This window comes from Elaeis guineensis, chromosome 6, assembly GCF_000442705.2.
Source record: "Elaeis guineensis isolate ETL-2024a chromosome 6, EG11, whole genome shotgun sequence".
Lineage (NCBI taxonomy): Eukaryota > Viridiplantae > Streptophyta > Magnoliopsida > Arecales > Arecaceae > Elaeis > Elaeis guineensis.
The window spans coordinates 125221459-125245506 of record NC_025998.2 but is presented as its reverse complement, the minus strand read 5'-3'; the positions used below and the strand labels follow the sequence as shown (position 1 = coordinate 125245506).

The 24048-nt window shown below is 37.8% G+C and overlaps 1 protein-coding gene across 11 annotated transcripts; it reads right to left on the bottom strand.

The window, feature by feature from the left end:
• Positions 1 to 22575, bottom strand: LOC105060120 (protein DMR6-LIKE OXYGENASE 2). Of its 11 annotated transcripts, none has more exons than XM_073259749.1 (17): positions 22421 to 22575; positions 22243 to 22305; positions 22077 to 22130; positions 21004 to 21105; positions 20822 to 20908; positions 20053 to 20724; positions 19364 to 19846; positions 16258 to 16319; positions 16055 to 16163; positions 11389 to 11468; positions 7702 to 8025; positions 4896 to 5212; positions 4699 to 4753; positions 3123 to 4591; positions 2935 to 3027; positions 2775 to 2857; positions 2611 to 2658 (listed from the first exon to the last, which is right to left on the bottom strand). In XM_073259749.1, the coding sequence occupies exons 1-12, from the start codon at positions 22475 to 22477 to the stop codon at positions 5179 to 5181; spliced, it is 2127 nt and encodes a 708-aa protein (XP_073115850.1). In that variant the 5' UTR covers positions 22478 to 22575; the 3' UTR covers positions 2611 to 2658; positions 2775 to 2857; positions 2935 to 3027; positions 3123 to 4591; positions 4699 to 4753; positions 4896 to 5178. The 11 variants fall into 11 exon arrangements, with proteins under 11 accessions (XP_073115856.1, XP_073115857.1, XP_073115850.1 ...); XM_073259751.1 differs by having other exon boundaries at positions 2627 to 2690; positions 2775 to 2828; XM_073259748.1 differs by having other exon boundaries at positions 2636 to 2690.
• Positions 22576 to 24048: the final 1473 nt, after the last annotated feature.

Genomic DNA, 24048 nt, shown 5'->3' with positions numbered 1-24048 from the left:
TGCAATAAAATGATCTATTAAATTGGCATCTCAAGTAGACGCTAGGAAGGCAGACCCATTCATATCTTAAAGCATCATAATACTTTACATGCTTTCTAGCTAACACAGCACAAACGAGACATGATATGGAACATTCAGCAGGTTTTATATCAATATAACACTCCATTGAACAGCTTATTTAATAATCCTCTTTGTATCAAGACTTTTGAGCAACTCATTCTGCCTTCTTGAAATGATAAATTTGGATGTTTTCCCCTCCTGGCTTCTTAAAGTTGCTATTTTTCCTCGTCTTAAAGAACTCCCCCCAATTGTATGCATTGTACTTTGCTGGGCTATTCTTTTCATCTATAAGCTCTTCTAATGGCTGCACTGTCACATAATGTGCTGGATTGAAGAAGAAAGGAACGGAGCACCTCGCTTTCTCTGAATTCACACACACCCTATGCTCTGCACTCTCATACTTATCATTGCTCCAGACCTACCATAAACAATGTTAAATAATAATTTGTCATGAAAACTATATTAGATATCAATGTTGAGTGCTGTAAATGATTGTTGAAATCTTGGTGTCTGATCACCTGAACAATGTCACCAACATTGATGACATAAGAGTTGGGAATTGGCTTAACACGGATCCACTCGCCATCAGACCGCCTCTTGACATCAAGCCCTTCGACATCATCTTGAGCCAAGATGGTGAGGACTCCAGCATCCTTGTGTCGGTTGAGACCTAGGGCAAGATGAGGGGAGGGACATGGAGGGTAGTAATTGAGACGCATGAAGCTCGATTGATCTTTAAAGAACCCATTCAATCGCTTAGCTGGTAAGCCCAAGGTCAACGCTATGAGCTCTAGCAGCTTAAAAGCTAGCTCATTTGCAGCTGTGGCATATGTCTCACAGGCCTCCCTATACAGAGAAACATTGAAGAAACATGAAAGCATCCCATTATAACTGACTGTTTCACTCTTACTATATTTCAATATGAAACCTAAATAGCAAAGTTGCATGTTCTCCTTTTTTATTTTATTCTTGATACATACCTTTACTATGAACATAATTTAACCCTAATTGCACGATGCAAATCAATTGTTCATGCCATCAATATGCAATGGAACCTTTGTGACAATTTCATGCCATTGAAATAAGCAATTATAATAGAGTATTTTCTCTCATTATATGTTGCTATGCATGCCAACAGTACGCTTGTATATTATGATAGAATTTAGTTATATTTATGAGAATAGATGGTAACAGCATGAAACGGGATAGAGAACAAGGGAAGACATGGGGCTTAAGCTTGATAACTCAATTCATTCAACTTTTATCCTCTATTTGGTATGAAGAATGGATGGAAAGAATGATGGATAGAGGAGGAATGATGGATGAGAGAGAGAGGATGAATTGATCTTCCATTCATTCTTTCATATGTTTGGTGAAACATGGAAGGATGAATAGAAATAATTTTCTTTTCTGTTTGGTATAAGAGGAATGAAAGAAACGATGGATGATATTTATATAACATTTTTACTAGACTATTTTTTGATAAAAATATTATTATTATCAATTTATAATACTTATTTATACTAACAAAATAACCTTAAATAAATCAGCTCTATACCAAAAAAAAAACAGCCTACTTACATTTCCAAGCTCCCATAACAGGTGCAGGATAGAACAAGATATCAGTCAAGATGAAAACCTTAGAGTTAACTCACAAGTTTATACAAGGACAATTAATTTGTAAAATATTATGGAAAATTATGACAAAGTTCAACAATAATGATGACAACGGGGCTAAACAAAACAATATTTTATCATGTACCAAAAAAAAATTATGAAATACTTTAAATGAAGTAAATAAGTTAATTGGCATGATGTATATGTGAAGTACTATCTCAGGAGTAAATTTGATCTAGTACGATCGCTGATCTACTTATAACTAGGTTGAGATTTTTAAGTTAAATCCAAGAGCATCTAACCAAAAATTTGATTGATCTGATCCAGATTGCTGATCCTCTTTAAATTTTAGAATAGCGCAGAGTAGTGAAAGAAAGATGATAACTTTTTGAAATGCGCGATTAAATACACGCAGCATTTTAGTAACATCATTGAGGGGAGAAGTCGTTACTTAAAGCTTGGAGGATATTTTGGCCACTGGTTCTTAAACGCGTAGTACTCATCAGTCCCGGGCTCGGCGAACCCCGCAGGGTCCTGGAAGATGAAGTCGAACACCTCCTTCCAGTCCCTTACATTCTTGGTGTGCTCCGTGTCGTCGTACCCGAGCAGTTTCGCCTTATCCCTCTTCACCTGCCGCTTTTCCTCCATCGGCAGCGCGAAGAATCCCTTGGCCGCTGCCATGATGTTGTCGAGAAGCTCTGAAGGAACCCCGTGGTTGATCACCTGGAAGAACCCCCACTCCCGGCACGCCGCCTCCACCTCCGCCACCATAGCGGAGACGGCCGGCGGAGCGGCACCACCATCGACCGGGATGGGGTAGTGGAGGAGTGGGGAGAGGTCGATCAGTGGGATGCCACCGGCCGCCTCCGTGATGGTGGGTTTGGGCCGGTGCTCGGGAGCTTGGATGAAGGCTGGCTCCACTACAAACGCCATTATCTTTCCTTTGGTTCCAGAGTGGGTGGGTTTTCCCTTGCCTTTGGTCTATTATAAAGAGATTGAAGTGGACGGGTGACCTACCCAATATTTTTTCCATCAAAAAAAACAAAAAAACCAACCAGTACATTTTCAATCCAAAAAAAAAAAAAAAAAGCACTCACTTCTTTTCTTAAAAAGGAGGGAACAATATTCTTGCAAGGGTTGTTCCACTGGACCTGATATGCCTTGCCCTCAGTATGTCCGACTTCATCGGATCCAAAGAAAGGATTGAAAATTATTTTGATGCGATGACGAGGGGAGCGTGCAAAGGGGTGGTCTTACCATACTTTTCTCTTTGCTTCAGTAGGCAGATGGGTCTTCCAAGCTTAATTCTCCGTTCTTAAGTTTTCGCACTGCACCAATCAAGGCACATTGCTGCAAGCAAATCACCAAGATGTTAGAAACCCACAATGACTGGTGCGGTGCACGCATTGCAACTGTTTGATGATTTTGTTGGGAAGCAAAACAACCTAAGTGCTTGGCAAAGGCTTGTGTCCAAACTTCAGAAATTCCAACTATCAGTATGCTCTTGTCAAGGTCAATTTTAAGACCAGCAAGCAGCTCAAAAGAATACAGGATGAACCTAAAGTTTGAGGCATTCTTCCTGGTTGAATTGTAGACAATTAAAATATCATCAGCATATTGGATATAATAGATGTCTCCTATAAGTTCTTTTGGGCTGATTCCTTCAATTATGATATTTCTACCTGCCATTCTGAGGAGACGGTCCAATACGTCAACGATCAAGATTTGTTGGAGCGACAAACGATCTTCTTGTTTGAGTCCGCACTCAGTCATGATGCAGTTGGATGGTTCTCCATTGATAATGGATGCAGCTCTACTTGAGCGAAGAACTTCATCTACCCATCTACACCACCTCGATCCAAAGCCTTAGCCTTGAGAAGTGAGAGAAGGAAATTCCAAACAGCTTCAATGTTGCAGTTTCTGGGCCCTTCTCATCTGCTGCTGTTAGTTGCAGTTGCTCATTCCTATCTGCCGTCTCTCATCTCCACCTACTATTGGTGTGGCTACCAACCGGCTGACGTCTTCCTTGACTCGGATTTAGTCGAATTAGAGTGGACCGTGGCTTCCAGAACAGCAGGTGTTCACCAGCCCCTTCTATTAGTCTGGCCTGCTACCAAACGGCTGACGTCTTTCTTGACTCAGACCGGTCGAAAGAGAGCAGGTCTCACAACTTCCACCTGCCCCCTACCAGATCCCGCTGCTGCCCAGCCTCACTTCCTACTAGGTTTCGCTGCCTCAGCACCCTGGCTCCCCCCTCAATTTACCTCCCACGTGACCATGTCCTCTCACCTCAGCCATCACAAGATCTTATCACATCGACTATGCTACCATAAGATCTCGTCACATCACCTAGCTTCCACTATATCCGACGACTCTGGTACACACCAGATATGATCGCAGATCTTCGGTTCCACCATGAGATCTACCCAAGCCCCTTTACTCTGCCTGGATCCGGCCATCATCAAGCAACCATATCCACCACCCTAAACGACCATGGTCGACTTTTTTCCTCTTATTTAGTCGACCCATACCGGCCAGATCCGGTTCAAGTAGACTATTGGAATAGTTGAACTGTTCGAGTCATAGGATCAAACAGTTTTTACAGATTTTTGGGGTTTCCTCAAACCCGGCCAGCAAAGGCTGCCAGGTGACAGGTCAACCAGTTTCTCATCACGGATTTTTAGTCCATAAAAAGGAGGCACATGTGAATGATGCCCTTATGCCAGAAATAGTATGCGTCAGCTCTCCCTTGAAATAATTATGCTTGTGATAAGCAAAGTTTGATTGGCATTGCTTATTCCTTGCTCATGACTGTTTCTCAAAAGATGTTTGGCAGGCATAATACCGACGCCAAGCCTTATGCCTACGAATGTACCGGAACCAAATGCTACCTACAACTATAAGGTCCATGAACCTGTTAAAGTAGCATTGAGCAGACCATTTTAATCACTTCGGCCCCAAGTCCAATGAAAAACATTAAAGATGTAGGGTACTCTATAGAGCAGGCATCAGCAAGCTCACCTCATAGAACATATTCTGGAAATTCATGCAATGTTTCTTAATATTATACAGAAACCTGTTACAAAAAAGCCAATAAGATCATACGTTTTTCTGCTGCCAAATGTATATATTTTTTGAAATTCTATATGAAAGAATAAGTGAATGCACAGGTCAAGTAAAATAAAGCATAATTAAATGATTGGAGTTGGCAAACCTACCCCCGAGTTAATGCAGCAGATGATCAGTGCATTTAGCTTCATAAGAATTTCATTGTATTTCCTTCATTTGCCTGTCAATCTCCCATTCTCTGACAGCTAAATCATCCATCCAACTAGCCCTTGTCAGACTCAGAATCCAAAGAACTTCAAATTCCATAATAATTGTATAGTTAGCGCCCTGTCAAATCCTTGGATGTGCATGTGACAGGCGAACTATTACAACAGGAGAATTATATTTCTGCCAGAAGACAGATACATCATGGGTGATGTCCAAATATGCTTTCTATTGTTTGCAAAGCTCCTCAAATCTAGCAAAGCTGCATAAATTACAGTAATTAGGCAGGGGTATTACAGCAGATAATAGAACTAAGTTACACTTTTAATGTAATCAGCCATGAGAAATCCATCCAGCTTCAAATTTGCAAACAGAACTGCATACACTATATGCAAGTCTATAATTAAGGTTTACTTATTCCCAGAACACAACTCTAGGATATGCATAACTCTGTGTTTATGAGAGAGTCTCATAAACTTGGGCAAAGTAAATGTTTTATTGATTTATGCTAATTCTCAATAGTTGATGTCAGGCCAGTCAGGTGTGAGTCTAGATAGATGAACATTCTTTCTTTTTTCTTTTTTCTTTTCTTTTTTTTGGATAAGGATGATTACATTATATCGGTTGTAAGAACATACAAAGCTGACCTATCTGTTGTGATTACATTAGCTAGGGCAGTAGGTGCACCGTGATCCCAAACCCAGGCACCCCAGTACAAAACAGCAAAAGCAGCAAGCCAGTCGAACAGATTAACTTCATTAAATACTATAAATATTTTTGTTGAGAATATACTCTCTCTCTCTCTCTCTCTCTCTCTCTCTCTCTCTCTCTCTCTCTCTCTCTCTCTCTCGGTCATATGAACAAGACATATACAGCAGAAGCATAACATCTTTTTTTTCCATTTTTAGAATTACATTGTGTAGTGCCAACCTCCTAATTGAGTGATTTGAACCAGGGATCCCTCCTAACAGAAAAGGGGTGCCAACCAGCAGAGATGAGTCCAGGTGGCTACAAAATTAAGTATTTTGGCTCCTAGAGCATCTACACTGTATAAGGGAGAATACAAATATTACTTGGGAAAAATGGTGGAACATCCTTCAATTGTATCAGACCAATAACATGTTGAAGCACTAAAGCATGAAATCATGAAGTGAGAGAATGCACTCCATGTTACGTCCAGCAGAAAAAAACCCAGTCATCAAAGGGGGCTTGGACCAGATTTGAATCACTGAAAGGGTAGGACTTTCAGAAATGCAAAAGGTGTAAATGATAGCTTGAAGCCAAAGTGTAAATAAAATGATATAAAATATTGAATGGTCTAAACATTTTTGATACATGAACCATCCTTGTTATACAGACTCTGTACAAGGCATTTCAATGCCAAAAAAAAAAAAAGTCAAAACACTCAGTCTTTGCTATCATCAAAGTAACTATCTGTTCGAATATCGATTTATCCTCATTTAAGTTTGATGAGCAAGAAATATCATAGGTTATCTCCATCTACATTAACCTGGAACTGAAATTGTAAAAATCTGGCTGATAGAACAAAAAACTTGATTAAGCCTAGAAACATTATGTGAAAAAATTTCACCAAAAATTTCCTCATTGATTTAATGTAAATTGTAAGAGCAACCTCATGAACCAAAACATGGCAAGGATTTATTGCCCTTGAGGTAAATAGCAACATGTCATATAACATTTATCACAAACATTCAGTTAATTATTGGATTTTATTTAGAAGTATAAATGCACGCTAAGCACAAATCTGATAAGATGGTCCCTGCTATGTGTTTTTTTACTCCAAAAGCACCAATTCATCATGCAATCCATGCTTTGTTATACAAACACACACAAAGACGTGCATGCACACCCATATCTGACATCCTAGCTAGGCAGGAGAATCAGTAGCAATGAGTTAATGCAAATAAAATGAATGCAATCAAGTACATATTTATCTCCACCAGTTCCACAAAATTTCACCACTATATGTTTGAGAAAGATTCATCTAGACATCAGTTGCATAATGGATACCGGTTACATTAATTGAAAAATATGTTGAAGAATAAATATGCTTGGTGCTCTTATAAAAAATATAGGATGCTAGAGAGAAGGTGCCATCTGTAAGTTAAAAGTATGACACTTTGTAAATAACAACTGCGTGATATCAAGTGATCAAAAAGTTGCAAATTGAACTCATTGTTCACCTAAACATATTCCAGTCAATGACTGAAGAATAATGAACAACCTGAAGATTGATAGAAATCTTAAAATGGGCTGGAACCTGAGAGACATTAGGCCTGAACTGCTTCTGGACAAGCTTGGATGGCAAACATTGCCTACAATACAAAGTCATAAACAGGAAGGACTTGGGCCTGACTAACACGTCAATCTCCCGTAAATTGACTCCAGCCACATCCCTAATCAATCAAACAAGCATACCACATAGGCCCAAGGTATGCTTCATCTCCAGTTATTTCAATAATTTATGATTTCACCCATCTCTAGCTTATGTCAGAAATAGTACTCTCTCTCTCTCTCTCTCTCTCTCTCTCTCTCGCCTGTTACCACCTCCCTATGTACATCCATTCAAAAGAAAAGAAGATTTTCAAGTGCCACTCTGAAGCACGTTTCCACAGGAGCCTCCTAATCATGCGAGCACACCACACATAACAGACAACATGATTGGAACGTCTGTAAATATGGAAAGTCACCAGGGAAAAAAGTAAACATTACAAGAGAGAATTGGCAAACCTTCTAAGTAGTGGCTTTGGGTTGTATGGAAACAAATTCTTCTGATGAAGATCTTCCACTATTTTCTTTAGAGAAAGCAAACAATTTGCAGCATTTTCGAAAGTCTGCAGATTGTTGCACTTAGCTTTGCAGCCAACTTTGTGTCTTCTTGCATGAGATCCCCTAATCATCATAAATGATGAGGAAGAAGGCCCTGACTTTGAATTACAGCTCTCCTTATACGTAGAGATCTTTCTTCTCTTGTGACATGGCCGGCTAATTTCACTTTTGCATATTGAAAATTCCACAAAAATATGCCAAGATGTGCAAATTTTACGTAAACACCTGAAAGGCCACGTGAAGGATTCATCGCAAACTTATATTACACTGGATAAAAAAGATAAATGATGGCAAGCATAAAACTACATAACAGTGGAAATATTACAACTATGTTGATGGAAATAAACTAGAGAATATTGAATCATTGGAGCATACCCCTTGAAAACTTGCATGCTAAATATTGAATCCATCAGGTCGTTAATGATACAATTGATGTAATCTAGAAAACCTTGCAAGCTAAGTTATAAACCTTAGTGGTTAAAAAAAGTTCTAATGGTTTATTAACAGATATTATTACATATTTATGCAAAGCAGCTGCAGGTACCATCCAAATTGTTCATTTGATCAAACTATTGATGAATCACCTATTTGAGCTTGCATACAGCTAGAGATCCAAACTGACCGAGCTGTTCATGAACAGCTCAGGCTTGGCTTAATAAAAGGGTCATTTTGTTTCATTCGTATGCAAAATAGGACAAGGCGAAACTCATAATCAGGCTTCTTAAGTAGATGAGCCAAGCCCAAGTAGTTGGATCCTCTGTTTGGTTAGGCTCATGAACAAAACAGAGTATTATACCAAATTATTTTATACTAGCATTTAAGCCAATTACTCTCAACTCTCACTTAGATCACTCTTACCCCTGACCAACCAAATCTTGTTGGTTTATCCCCAAAATGCTCGCACTCGGACTCTGTCCTCACCCCTGGCTCTGGTGCTCTTCTGACATTGCTGCCAGTCAAAAGGGGCACAAATTAAAGACCTCTAGTCCCTGCCCTCATGTATTGCCGTGGGCATCAAAGATTGTGCTGGAAATCATACTCCCCTGCAATCTCCTCCCATAAGTCACTTTTTCTATCTCATATGTTTTCAAATGTTATTCCACCACTCACTTCTCATACTGAGCTTGATTGGAGCATGAGCTCAAGTTCGGCTCATCAAACATGTCAAACACAAGCCAAGCTCCAGACTGTTTGGTATCTGCCAAGTGCTAACCTGAACTTGAGCTTGGGTCAAGCTCGTGCTGAGCTGTAAAAGGACTTCACCAAGCCAAGATTGAGAAGCTTAGCACTCAGTTTGGCTTGGCTCTTTTACACTCTGTATACAGTGAAGAGGAACCTAACAAGATCAAACAAAATAAAGCATCATAGATTTCTTGTTTGAAGGAAAAATGCAATAGTTTTAAAGTGCTCCAATATCTAAATGCATAGTAAATTTATTTTTGTGCAATACAACATTGTTTGTCCTAGTTATTTGTACCTCTAATTACAAAAACCAAAAACTCTTGCTATCCACTGATCAAAAAACCAAAGAATCAGGCAACAAGTGCTTCTTGCAAATAGGGACAGCAATTGATTGAGAGCTTCTGTGTTTATTCTTGGGTGGGGAACTTGTAATTAAGCATAAGCCGTGTCTTTAGAGTTTCTGCTTTCCTGTTTGAGGAATATAATTATGATATCCGCAAAATCAAAGGCAAGCGAAAAGGCTTTGACATATACTTCAGGCTTGTAGAACTCTGTACCTGCACAAATATCTGATACTACCAAAAACATGGATTTGCAGACCTAAGTGCTTAACCTATCCCAAGATGCAATAACCCCTGATCTGCTGGTGATGTTGGGGCACCAGCAATTCAACTTGAACATGACAGCTTGTCTTTACCCAACTATAGGAAGGCTCGTAAGAAAGAGACAAAAATACAAATGAGATATGAGAACAAAATAACACAACATTGCATGGTGGGGGATAACATCCATCAAGAAATGGGCTCCTTATGGACTTACAGGTAAAAAATTAGAGTCATTAGGCTAATAAATGAAGCCTACAATGGCAAAGATATTAAGACCCAGAAATCCTCCAGTCAGCTACAACTGAAAAAAATTTTGCTAGTTCTGCAATCTGGGCAGTGCATCTAATGTAGCTGTTAGTAGCAGCTTGCGGCTGCCTCTGAACTTTTTTCTGTTTTAAAACTCTGCATGGCATTCAGTAATTTGCCTGTCTCACCCCCATCCCCAAAACCATAATCTAGTCTGAACAATTCTTGGTATCTTAAAAGCTTGATTAAAATGCTATGCAAAGGTCCTATTATTGGCTTCAGAGTTCAAATTCACCATGGATTTTATTTGGTGAAAGGAGATGATAACTGCAATTTCATTCAACATGTGATCTTTGCTCCTGAACCATGACTTCTGCAAATCAATCTACATGAACAATTTACTAAAGGAAATGATAGAACTTCTTTGAGTCAACTACATATTTTTTCCCTTCCTATGTCCCATGCGTCAAAGCTTCTGAAACAGTGTTTCCTTCCGCTTATTTATCAATTTAAGTTTCGACCCTTGCTCAATAAACAGCCACCCATTCCTTCAACATATGGTACAACCACTACAAATTTGAGCATGGAACCACTTAGATATGTAATCAACCAAACAAGCACTAAGCCATCAAGTTACACCCATTGATCAACTAGATACTCCTAAGTGGCTAAAATTAACTTTTCAAACCAATTAACACAGAGAAAGACCTTTAAACAGAAGAAAATATAAATTCAGCCAAGACTTGCTAAAAGTGCATGGAATTAATAGCCTTCAGAAAGTGATCTCAGTGTGTGATTGCTCCATAAGGTAATGAACAATCAAACCAGGGCATGCCAAAGATAGATAAAGTTATGCATTGTGATCAACAGATCTCTAGAATCAGATCACTTGATTCTATAACTTATGATCATAACAAACACTAAATACATTACTTTAACCTCTACTTCTCATAGTAATTTATTGTGTTCTCTTTCCGCAATAAGTTCAGGATGCTATTGAGGAAATATAACTTCAGCATCGGTATGGTACCAGTTTGGTATAGGGTGAACCGTACCGGTTCGGTAACAAGGTGAACCATTTGGCAGATCATAAATTCAAGCCTTTTAAGATATTGAAAGAGGTGGGGCCAAACCAGTTCAAACTGGTGTGAACAGAGCAGGTCCCACTGGTTCCAATCTGAACCAGGCACGGCATTTTCCAAAAATTCCGGCTGAACTGTGCCAGTTCGGTTTGGTATGAGGTGAACCAGGTGGTTCAGTCTGGTTCAACAGACCATGGTTTGATAATAGATTCTGTATTTGTTATTACAATGGTTGTCAAAGCATGCAGACTTTTGGGTATTATTACTTCAATTCATTAATCTTCTTAAATAACAACCATCAAGATTTTCTATAACACTTATTGTTTCCATAAGCACCATAGAATGTTATAGTAACAGAGCATACTTATCTGAACAAAATTAGCACATTCCAATGTGTGAGCTCCTAAGATGTTCTTTTGGCATGCACATACAATAGGTAATGAAGGCATAAAAATAAGTAATAGGATATGTACCTCAAAAGATATTGCACAAAATGAATTCCTGTGTCTTTTGATATAAGATAATCAACAAGCACCAAGTGATCATAGTGTAACTGCAAAACAAAAAGAACAAAAATAAAAATAAAAACCCTTACAAAGTTATACTTTGACTTCTTTTACGAAAGAAAGGAAAGGTAAGAATAGAAGAGGCAAGTTTTCTCAAGGTTGGTTCGGCTTTGAGTTACCATACATCAAAATATAAAAGTAAAAAAAAAAAAGCTGCTGAATCTTGCTAATTTAAAACTTTAAATATCTAGCAATCAAATCAGGTCTTGCTAAATTAAACATGACACAAGGTACAATATTTCATGCTCTCATCAAATTTCAGAAAATATTTGCACGAGCCAATGTGCAGCAAACATGAGAGCCTTCTCAAATATGAAGCAATCCATGTGTGTAGATCAGAATAACATCCTTTGCATTTACAGATGGAAGCCTAAAACAGGAACTATAAATATCTGGAAAATACAGAAGTCAGAGAAAACAAGCAGTATGCTTTTATAAAACAAAATTGCCCGCTGTGCATCATGCAGCTGTTTTTATCAATGATGAAAAAGAGTAAATTCAGCTATTTTCTAAGCTCCTATAATTTCGATACAAAACAAAGGTGTTAAAAAAATCGAAAAAAAAGCATAGCAATATTGTATTCTTGCCATTTTTTCCTTGTAATGTGCACAGATTTTTCTTCATCTATCTCCTCATACAAGTATTTTCTTGCATTTGGTAGCTTCAGCTAATGCTTTTATTTCGCATCCAACACATGTTCATGCTTGACATGTCATGTCAACATGCTAGGTTTCAAGAGAAAGGGGAAGTCCATTCATCCCAGTTCCACAAGATCTGAGACATCTCATGTCATTGATTTTCCTTCTTACAAGCTAGTCTTGTTAACTAGTAAAGTTGGCAGAAAGCAGTCTTGCTTAAGTCTTGCTTTCCTTTTTCTTAATATTGTTTTACCCAAAGTTTTAAATCCCGTGGGATTGGGTGTCTGGGTATTGTGGGACTGGGTGTCCGGGTTTTGTGGGATGGGATGCACCACCATCCCGCTTCGTCCCGATACTTGGGATGGGGGATGTCCCAAGACATCCCGATTGGGATGCTGGAATATTGGTAAGACGGTCCTGTCCCGACACATGAGATGGTACCCCATCCTGGTATCCCACAAGACATCTTCATTGGGATCTAAATCCTTCGTTTTACCAACCCTGATGCCCTCACAAAGATAAAAATTCAGGGGTAGGAGGCATGCCAAATGGGGCAGATGCCCCCAACTCAGAAAAGTTAGTAGCCCCCGTAGCCCAGTTGTCGAGTGAGACATCCTCACCACCTTATTTGTAAGGGTGTAAATGGTACCAGTGTAAATGGTACCGAAAACCTAATAACTCCAACCAATTATTTTCTACTAACCAAGTATTAGGGCTGGCAAATTCTAACCCGACCCATCTCTAACCTACGATAAGCAGGTTTAAGTTTGGGCTAAATAAGTTTGAGTTATAAAGAAGATGTCCCATTTTGACTTGTTTATTAAGTAGGTCTAATTAAAGTTCCAGCAACATAACTCATTTAATCTGTTTAACCTGTTAAGTCTTAAAGAGATGGGTTGGGTTCGAACCCATTATATCCGGTGCCCAAACCATGCTAGACCACTACCTATTTTTTGAGCCTTCTAAGAAGTCCTTGCCGGTTTGCCCATTTTCACAATTTTCAGGTTAGGGCTTCTCCAACAGCACCAAGATATCATCCTCTCCGGTTCTCCTGTTCCCATTCCCTCCTGGCCATGAGCATAAGCATGAACCCTCTCCTCAACTCAAGCACCACCACCCTCAAGGCTTGGGAGCTCCTCATCAACTTTTGCCATCACAAGATCCTAATCTCCACCTCCCCCACCATACTCATCGATAGGTCCTCCTTCCCCTCCTTGCCTATTCCACCCCCAATGACTCCTCCTCCGGCCTCCCCATACCTGACATCAAGTACCCCATCGAGGTTGTTGGCAACCCCTCCCAAATCTGCACCTAGATCTCCATGAGCAGCATTTTCTTCAGGTCCCATCACGCCCCACCCCCTCCCCTCCTCCCTCTCCCTGACTAACCCCACCTTCATCTGGCCTGACTTCATAGCCAACACCACCACCAACTCCCCCAATGTCGACATCTTCGACTCATCCAATAGGACTCTTAATTGCTTATTTTTAGTATTTCTTATTTTGAACCACTTCTTTTGATCTAAGGAGTTCTCTTTCTTCTATCAAGGTCCCAACCCAGAATGATGATCTAAAGCTCCAATCTTGAAGGAAGATGGGGTTGGAGAGCAAAACCAATCTGAAAGCCAGATCATTCTTGAAGATGTTTCGCACCTCATGGTTTATATTCCATTGAAAGTTTTTTGCCCCTTTCGCTTATTCTCTTCATGTTTTTTCCCTAGAGGTTTGAAATCAAAGAACTTGATCAGTTTCTTGGTTCTTTTCATGGTTTTTTGATTAATCCGAGAGATTTCTTCGAGATGATGGCTTGGGATTTTTATACATATACCTACAAGCTAAACAGGTCTAACCTAACTCAATATGACTTATTTATTAAACAGGTTAAGTAGGTGGAGTCGGGTTGTTCCAGAAAATCCCATAAAATTCGGAAATCCTGTTCTGTCACATTGCTCCATGGCAAAGGTGTAAATGCTATGACCTAAACTCGACCTCTCTCTCTCTCTCTCATGACCACCTCTCTCTTGCTTCCTCCTCGTGTCCTCGCGTGCACCTATTCAACTTCTCTCTAGCTGGTCTTTCTCTCTCTCCTTGCCTGGCTTGTCCTCTTTTTGACACTATCTTTAAAACTCTACCTCTCTATGTATCGAGTAATTTCTCCCATCCTCTCTCCCTCTATTGCATGGCATCTTTCTATCTCTATGGCTGCCAATATCTCTCACTCTTTCTTAGACCTGCAGTCTTGGTAGCACAGCCTCTTCTTCTCCCACCTTCCCACCCAGGCTCCAAGGTTTCTTGGTTAGAAGGTGAGAGCTAGCCTGCAAGAGTAGTTTTGTCTCCACTGCTCTAATGTCTACTTGGGGTTTGTAGTAACTCTTATCTCTCTCTTACTTTTCCGAGGACTTGGTTAATTTTTTAAAATCTTTTAAGCTCATCTTTTGCAATATTTGCAAGTTTCATATCCTTAATCCTTAAAAATAATATTACATGATTAGTGATTTTTTTATAATTTTTCAATGCTTTGTGGCACTTCATTCTTCAACATAAATTTGCTATTGCTCAACTATGTGTGTTTATATGATAATATTAAGATTTTGGAATGTTGATGATTGTATTGTTATTATAATGTGAATATTGATGCTTAATTTTTATTTCATTGCTACAAGATAATGTTACATTGGTGTTTCTTGTCTCATGCATAGATAAAGGAAAAAAGAGGTAAGATGATTTTTTTTCTTGGTTTTGTTAATGATATAGGGTTTTGTCAATAATTGTTCTTTCTTTGTTTACTTATGTTAGATCATTGTTAAAAATTATTTTTTGTTGTATTTCAACGTTTTGAGGATCATAATCATTTGAAATTTTGAAGTCTTAGTAAATGCACTTAAGACCCATCCTAAGTTAAGGTTCATTAGTTATTTGTAAAGTAACAATGGCAACCCTGGCAAAATTCCCATGTACATGTGTTAACTAACCATTAGACACTAAGTCAAAAATAGAAAAGAATGGATCGATAATGTATACCAAGGCCCGTCCCCCTCCCCCCACTGCAGCTTGCACCATGTGCATGGATGGATAACTAAGTCAAACATAGAAAGGAATCAAAATAATAGATAAGTGGTCATAATTAAAAAATAAATAAACTAGAGGGATTTGAACTCACGACCTCTAGCAAGCCTGAGCTCTAATATCAATGTTAACTAACCAATTGACATCAAAGGCTTAAGCTAATAGGAAATGGGTCGACAATGTATATTGGGCTGAATAGCAGCCAATCATGTGTCTCATGATGTCAAAAGCAAGATTATGTTTACCATACACAGATAAGCTGAGAGTAACTTGAAAATAAATACATGCAAGTAAAAATGATCAGACCGAAAGCAGCATAACCTAATGCCACTAATGGTACCCTAGCCCTCCAACATATTTATTACCAGTGCACTATTACCAAAAGCCATTGCCTATTGAATTTGGTAAATTAATATATTTAAAACATCACCCAGAGAAAAATGTTCCCACTATATTTTTTTTTTTGTTCATTGCAATACCAATATTAACAATGCAGGACTCCTCCTAACATTTCAAAGTTCCACCAATTTTAAAGACTGCTTAGCTTTATAAAAAGAGACACCACGAATTGTGTGCAAGCCACCAAATATTCCACAACAATGTGAAACCAGCGTTCTATTACCTCGCCTTCAAAGCCTTCCTATGCCCAACTGATTTCTTTTAGACACTAAAGATACACAATGAACCACCACAACTCAAAAAGGCAAGATAGCAAATTTGGAGTAAGGGGTTCTAGAATATCTGCAATGTCTCAACCAATATAATACTATAAAAGCAAAAAATCAGCAATTAAATCATATGTGGTGATAAATCATGAACTTGCTAACTAAAAAGAACTGATACTGCATATAGAAATGCTATTGGACTGACCAATAAAAGGACCAGATGGAAAAGGTGAATGGGGTTAAAAATACTTGAAATATGAAAAAGAATGTCTCTTTTCATCTCCTCAAAAGATGTTTCCTTTTCATTGCTCTGTCTGCAAAATTTTCAAGAGAAAAGCGCATCAATAAAAATTTCCTACAATCCTAATAATCTTTGAATATTAGGAGTATAACCATAATATTGCTTACATTTGCAAGTTAATGAATGGAGCATCCATCAGCTGCAAAAGCATATCAAATAACATATCATCCTGCAGTTTACAGTTTCAAAAAGAATATTAGCAGTATAATTACTCATAAACATTGCATAAGCACATGCTCCAATAGGCAGTATATGAGCCTTCAGTTTAACTTGAATGATCAGCTTGATGAATTCTCCTCTTATTAGATATCAATATGCCATTCAAGCAGCATAGCAATTGAAGACAATAGAAAAGCAGCATGTTGGAGGGGGCAAGAGCATTTAGAAATATAGAAAATGATCACAACATCTTTATATTTTACATTAGTTTTAACTTGCCTCTTTATCAATTATAAAGAACCCAGAATGCCAAGTCAGAGTCGATTATATGCTCACACAACACAGCATTGTAATTTTGCTTCAGAAGAAATGACAGCATTTTAAGTAGTGCATCGACCAGATTCCCACAATAAGCTTTCCATGAATCCATGCACTAGCTAGTCAACTGGTTAGCATGCTTCCCCAAAGATGACACATGACAAGTCCAACCTACCTAACAAGGTAACTTGATTTTCCTATAGTAGTAAATGCTGCTTTGGAGACAATTGTGGAAGAGTTTCTGCTGACAAAAAAGCTTTAACACACCACAATATGAGATGAGGGAAAGATTCTTTTGGCATGTGACTTTGCTTCTAAAATAAAACCAATCATGTGATGAGTGTATCCATCAACAGGAGTGAATCTTCTGATCAACCAGATGCCACTCAAAGTTAGGAGATTAAGACAGGGATGGAAAGTCTAATGCAATAAATAAAATGAGCTTCCAATTAGTATCGAGTTTGCCTGACATACTGCATTAAGGATGTATTTGTGAACAAATAACAGCATTAAGGATGTATTTGTGAGCAAATAACAGCATTACGCCAACGAACTGCTCCCAGCAACAAACAGAATGTATTTTGGGAAGAATAAATAGCACAAAACCTCATGAAGAGGAGCCATCTCAACTAATTAAAGAATCAAGAAGGCAATAAATGCAGAAGAAACCCCAGAATTAAGGAACCACTAAAAAAATACAAGTACTCAGGGAGTGGTCGGAAACCTAACCAAAGTCAAGCAACAAAGGTGGGTGGAAATTGTGTAGGTTCAAACCAACTCAACAGAAGCCTGAAATCTAAAATAGAATGAATTACCAGCAAATAAACTGCAATAATGCAATAACCAGCACTTAATGCTAACAAAAATCTATATTGGAAAAGCAAAAATAAATAAATAGTAACGGCATTGACAAATATGGAGCAGTAAAAGAAAATGAAGGTCGGAAACAAGAGAAATAAAGGGAGCATGGTGGTGTCTTGGGGTCATAATAAAGAGCATGGATCGGTTCATGTTGATAAGCGATGAAGACAATACCCAATATTAAAGCCTGAAGTCCAGAAGTTAAAAGGAAGAATTAAGAAGGGTGAAGGGACCCAGAAGGACATTTGTTGCAAAGGAATATGCCCTCATTGTTGTCAAAAGATGATGAATAGGCTTGAAACTTTTCATGGACTACTATAAGAGCTCTAAGAAATCAATAAGATTTGGCAAAACTTACTGTAATCAACCAACAGGTTTTAGTTAGTTTCCTGAAGTTGTCTGGCAAGAGCCAACACAAGGAATAATGTCAGGAAGATTTCTTTGTAATAATCAAAAGTCAAAACTGATGATGGCTGTCTGAGGGATATACTGTCAAACGTATATGTTCCAAAATTCTCATGCCCAGCCTAAGAAGATTACCATTAAGCAAGGTTGCAATTATGCAAATATCATATGCAAGTATAGTATCAGTGCACAAAATTTAGCACTTACAAATCTCTCACACTAAAAAGAAAAGGATCTTTATAGGACAAAAGCTAAATATGAAAGATCTGCACAGCTCGCATATGACATTCAGATTCTGTGGCATTCATTCATGACAACAACTGATCAATGGATATGGAATGAAGATACCCTGAGACAACAGGCATAGTCTTGCAGGCAGAACAGAATAAAAGCAGATATGCTTTTGGAAAAAAAGTCATGAACTCAACTTCAAAGATCGAAACATTTTTAAAGAGTTTAATGAAGAATATCGGCATTTTCATAGTCCTTAACCAATATGATGGAATTTTCACAACAGTTAGGGCCTATTTGGCTATTCCTACTGGATTGAGGTGAAAATCCCGTAGTTCATAGATTGGGCCATCCATTTAAGCATAGCCCCATATCAACCAAACTTCACCCAGCCCAAATCCTGTAGGAAGAGAAAAGGACCTCCATAGGTTTTTTTTTTCTTCCTGCAGCCCAAAGGCTAGGATCTTGGCTGGTTTTGGACTGGCTCTTAGAAAATGCAAGCTAAATGAACCAACAAGCCCGATTCTTACACAATTTTCTGCCCAATATTATGGAATATCCAAACAGAACCTTAAAAAAATGAATGTAGAAATCCATTTCAATGTTTATCATATTCTCTAGTGAGAGAAAGTCCCTAAACATTAAAAAGTAAGTCAGGCCAAAACAGAAAGTTAATGAGTGCATTAATATATATATTCCTTTTTACTCCATTGTTTTATGAAAGATATGGGGTATGGATTTAAGTCATGATTATTTCTCACACTTAATTGTAGATGTTCCAGTTGCAATGGAAAATTAATTATATGGCACAAAATATGCATTACAAAGAGAAGAAGAATCTGAACTTAGAGCTTTAAACAGAGAAGACCTGGAACTTGAAATTATCAGACCAATTAGTTTCTCAGTATGTCATAAGATATAAACCAAGAAGGCAAAAGTTCATGACACAATGCCTTAGAAATTAATAACTGCAAAGTTTGTCATTTATGAAAAGTAGAAAACCTGCAAAGCTGTATGCAAGCATAAAGAGACACTAGAAAGCATGATAAATCATTGCATCAAAAACCTAAGCAGAAAAACACACACATGCTGATTGTTAATCACATAAACATTGTAACAGCATTGATGCCATGAGAGAGGCACAATATGCAAAGAGGAATGAAGACTCTGCACAGAAACCATGTGAAAGAGAGATAGATCTTTTGCATAGTTCACTTAAGCAAGGACAGAAATGCATACCTCCTCCATATAAAGTTGCAGAAAGGATAAAGCAAAACTACTGCATGATTTTGAGTAATTCTCATAATCCACAAACTTCTCTATGCAAGCACACCTATCAAGCCACTTTGAAAGCTCTGAAAAACCCATATTGCAGCAATTTTCACTGCAGAGTTGCAACTTGTAAGAGAAAAAAGAAGTTTCTTTTGCACATGAACATTTGTCACCATGTTCATTGCTAATGCGGTCCAATGAAAAACAACATTTGAAAAACAGGAGAATTGCCCGTCTCCTCAAGTGTCTGGTGCTTGAATTATGCATCTTGTCTACACAAGCAGTACTAGACAAAAATGGAGATCCTTCCAGAAAATTTTCAAGACCAATATCAAATCCTGAGATAGGTTCATAAATTAGATCTTCAAAATAGTTCCTAAGTAACTTTAGCCATAAAGCAAGATCAGATCTTTGCCACCTCGCATAAAAGATAAGCCTAGTCATTAGCATCTGCAAAAACACATTTACTACAATCTGGTCAATAACATTAAGTCTCACAAACAGAAGGACACCCTACTAAATATGAAATTCACTAGGCCATTATAAAATGCAAGGGAGTCATCATCTTTAGCTAAAAATGGCTTGCAGATGACTGCTCAAAGAAACTACAGCACTTACTAAATCTGAGAACAGAAAAGCACAAACTAGGGGATTACCAGAAGTTTGTGTCTCAAATACTGAGAAAGGCACTTGTCATTACATTCCTGGTGCTCGGAGAAACAAGGCAAGAGTTTGAGGACAAGGTTACTGAATTTGGAATATAATGCAAGCTCCCCAGAGGAATCATCACTGCCATCTGCTGAATCTTCTCTCTCCACTAGGGAACAGAACATCTGAAGGATAACCCCTGAAAGAATGTATCTTGACCCTGACAAACCATTTTTCCTGTCATGTACTTCATCCATGCCAGAGCTCATCTGCCTTGAAGCCAAACTGCTGCTGACAAGGATTTCGCCAAACAAATCCCAAGGCATCTTTAGAAGAGATGAAACAGCAACATGCTTGAATACTCCTTCAAGGTCACAAGTTTCATGCTTCAAGAATTTCAATATGGTACGTAGAATTCCAAAAAGGTTTTTGGCCACTAAATGCCAGTTTCCATTAACAATTTTTGATTGTATAAGTGCAGTGAAGGATGTGACATCAAGTACTGAGTCTTCAGTTCTAGACATCTCATTTTTCATAGAACAATTCTGATAAATCAAGCTTTCATTTGTGCATATTACAGATCCAATAGGTGAACTTAAGAATGTGCAACCACTAACACTTGACATTGCCACTTCTAGGGTGATCCATAACAAGTGAATAAACTTAACCCATTTGCTCCCCTGTCAAACAGAAAAAATAGAAACAAAAGACATCAAATTATCCGAAATAAAAATTTCCAATACATACAGAAGAACCCCAGATGACTTAAGAACATACAAATTTAGTTAAAAAATTGGATACAGCAACAAGAACATTCCCAGTCAAGTGTTGAACAAATGTGCTGTCAACACCTAGAAAAATGACCTGTAAAAAAGAAAAGGGTAGCACATTCAATTATTTCAAACAAGATCGAGTCAGGCAAAAAAGAAGAAGAAGCCCTAGGTGTGGCACAAACTTACCATTGTGGAAATAGCATTAGCTAAACAATCATTATCACACCCAAAATGTCGCTCCAAGTGCATAAGACAATTGTGATGAATAAGAGAATTTCCTAGAGCTCCCTACAAATGTCAAAAGAGGAGGGGAAAATGAGATTTTGTAAAAATTAAAAAAAAAAGAAAAAAAAATAGAAAGAAAAAGGTCATCCGCAGTTAGCTTTTTGAGTGTTTCTTTAGGACATTCAGACACACCAACCAGAAGTTGGGTTATTCTGTTCACAATTAGCTAGAGATGTGAATATTTGATATGGCCTGGAATGTTAAAGAACACTTCAATGCATATCAAGGTATCTTAGCTCTCAACCATTTCAAATATAAAGGATTAATGTTTCAGATCAAAAAGGAATGGAGATCATTGTAGACAAGCAATTGAAGTACTCAAACAAAAGTTTTAAAGAAAAAGGGAGTTGGGTTTCTATATATATCAAGACACACAAAAGGACAACACATGGTACTTCAGGAGCATGTGTAGGGTCTCATAATCTCACAACAACCACTCAGTTGTACCTCGCAGACATCCACAAAACTGTCTCCCTGAAAGAAGTTCACTTTCGTTTCAGTAGAAAAGTTCCTTTTGTTTTTTGAATTAATATAAACTGCATTCACTACGATCCTCAAAATTTTTACCATAATCTGCAAGACATGTTCCAGCTCTAGTAATTCTTCATGGAAAGAGCAAAGACGATTCTGAAATATTCATTCCAAGATATGGAAGTAAAAAATTTATTCTTCTAAGAATCTTAGATAATTTTTCACAATCTAATATATTGTAAAACCAGTCGTTCTGACCTTTCCACACCTCTAAAAAAGAATAAACTTCTTTCCTTTCAGCACGAACCTAGTTAACTTTTTCCCTTTGTCCATCAACCTGACATCATTCGAAAAAGCATGATCCACAACCTAGAAAAACTTAGTTCGCTAACCTAACCCTAATTCTTCAATCCGTCAGTATCTAACATCACACGAGTGACAGCACCAATGTCATGCTTCGACATTCCCATAAATTGAAGAGTTGGAATGAATCTAAAGCTCACCTGCTCAGATTCATCGCGGAACTCTTCCCCCCATCGCTGAATTTCCTTAAAAACCTGAAACGATTTCCAAAACAAAAGGGTCAAAAATAGCGGATAATCATAAATTTAAGAGAGCAAAAAAGGAAACCTAAAACGAGAGCCAAAGAGGAGACTTCGTAGCGATTACTCGAGAAAGAGAGAGGAGTAGATCCTTCTCGGATTCTTTCGTCAGTGGGAAGGGCTTCGATTCCTGCGCCAGAGAGAGAGAGGAATCAAGAAGAGATTTTTTTTTTTTTTTTGACGGTAGAATCAAGAAGAGATTATGCGAATGGATGATTAGAAGGAGACGGAGGAAGGGCACCGACGATGAAGGAGAGGAGAGAACCGGTTATAAGATCGCAAAGCCCAGAAAACACCGCCATCACTCGCCGCGCCCAGTTTTTCCCACTCCTCCTGGGACGCCGCCGCCGGTGCCTGGTCGAATGATGGGCCGGAGCTCCGGTTTCTTTAATTCTGGCCGTGGTACTGTGTCTCGCGCGCAATTTTAACCATCCTTTTTTTTCAACTGGATAAATTAAATCACACGAGCCGGCAAACAAAATGTTTAACAATAGATCAGAAATATTTAAATTTAATTATTTTTAAAGCTTAAAATTTTTTAAAATTTTTATTTTTACGTAAAATTTTGATTCGTTGCAATCAAATCCTTAAATTTTTATAATCTTATAATTTTTTTCCTGATTACTATTTCTATCTAATGATCATGATAAAAATATCACGTGCTATCATGTGATACATAACGGAAGCTGAGGTGAAATACTAAACTCCTTCTTTCATATTTCTTCCTTCTAGCTAGAGTTTTTATTTCCAATTTTATCATTTTTTCTTCACTTCTATCTTCTCTAAAATCCTATGATCTCCTACACTACTATCGGTGTCTCCATCTATATCATCACTATCTCTAAACCCTTCTTCATGGATGCCACAGCCATCAGTAAGACCACTTTCGTCATCATTCTTTTTATCAAATATTGAAAAATTAGAACTTTGAGGTTATAGAGATCTTAATTGTCTTTTTTTTATTTATATTTACTTGAAAAATTATGTGATTAATAAGATTTTTGGATTCACAATGATTTGAATTATTAGTTCATTTAATCTGTATCTAATCTTATAAACTCACAAAGCTAATTTTGGAGAATCTAAATTTTAAAAGAAGTCAAGAAAATGATTGTAAAAGGCTTTCCTGGACAAGAGTCTAGACACAAAGCACATCCAAGCTCCACCCAAATGCCTCCCTAAGGTTCGGACGAAGCCTCTTGAAAGAGGTGTGGGTCTTGAGTGACAGGCATAAGGCTCTTGAGGTGCTAGCCTTATTCAAGGGAGACACCGGATAGAGAAAAATAAGAAAGAAAAAAAAAGAAAAAAAAATTAAAAAAAAAAGATCAAAGCCTGTCCTATGAAAAAAAGAAAAGAAGAGATAAAGAAAAAAAAAACAAGATGAAAGAAGAAAGAGAAGACTCAATCTCAAATCCTAGTCTCTCTGACTTCTAAAATTCAAACGATTGCAAGCCTCCAAGGCTCCAACATTTGACAAGCTAGTGTTCCCTTCTCTTCTTCTTCTTCTCCTTCTTCTCCTCTTCTTCTGGTTTATCTTTTATCTTCTCGATGCCCTATTTTCTTCTTCTTCTTCTTCTTTTTCTTCTTCTTCTTCTTCTTTTTTTTTTTTTTGGTTTCTCATTACTCTATTTTTCTTCTTTTTATTCTTCTTTTTCTTCCTCTGGTTTACTTATTACTTTTTTTTTCTTTTTTTGATTCATTTTTCTTCTTTATTGTTACTTTATTTTTCTTCTTTTGCATCTTTTTTTCCTTTTTTGGTTTATTTTTCTTCTTCTCTATTATTCTCTTCTCTTTTTTTTCCTGCTAATATACTCTTTTTTTACTACTATTCTTTTTTTTCCTATTGATATGCTCTATTTTTGCTTGTCTTTCT

What these genes read in the sequence shown, in the direction of transcription:
- LOC105060120 (XM_073259749.1), bottom strand. Translation starts at nt 22,477, where the DNA reads ATGGCGGTGTTTTCTGGGCTTTGCGATCTTATAACCGGTTCTCTCCTC. An exon ending in CCAATTTTTTAACTAAATTT is followed by an intron (nt 20,725 to 20,821) that starts GTATGTTCTTAA and finishes TCTGTTTGACAG; the next exon opens with GGGAGCAAATGGGTTAAGTT. An exon ending in TTTGTGCAATATCTTTTGAG is followed by an intron (nt 8,026 to 11,388) that starts GTACATATCCTA and finishes GTGGCCTTTCAG; the next exon opens with GTGTTTACGTAAAATTTGCA.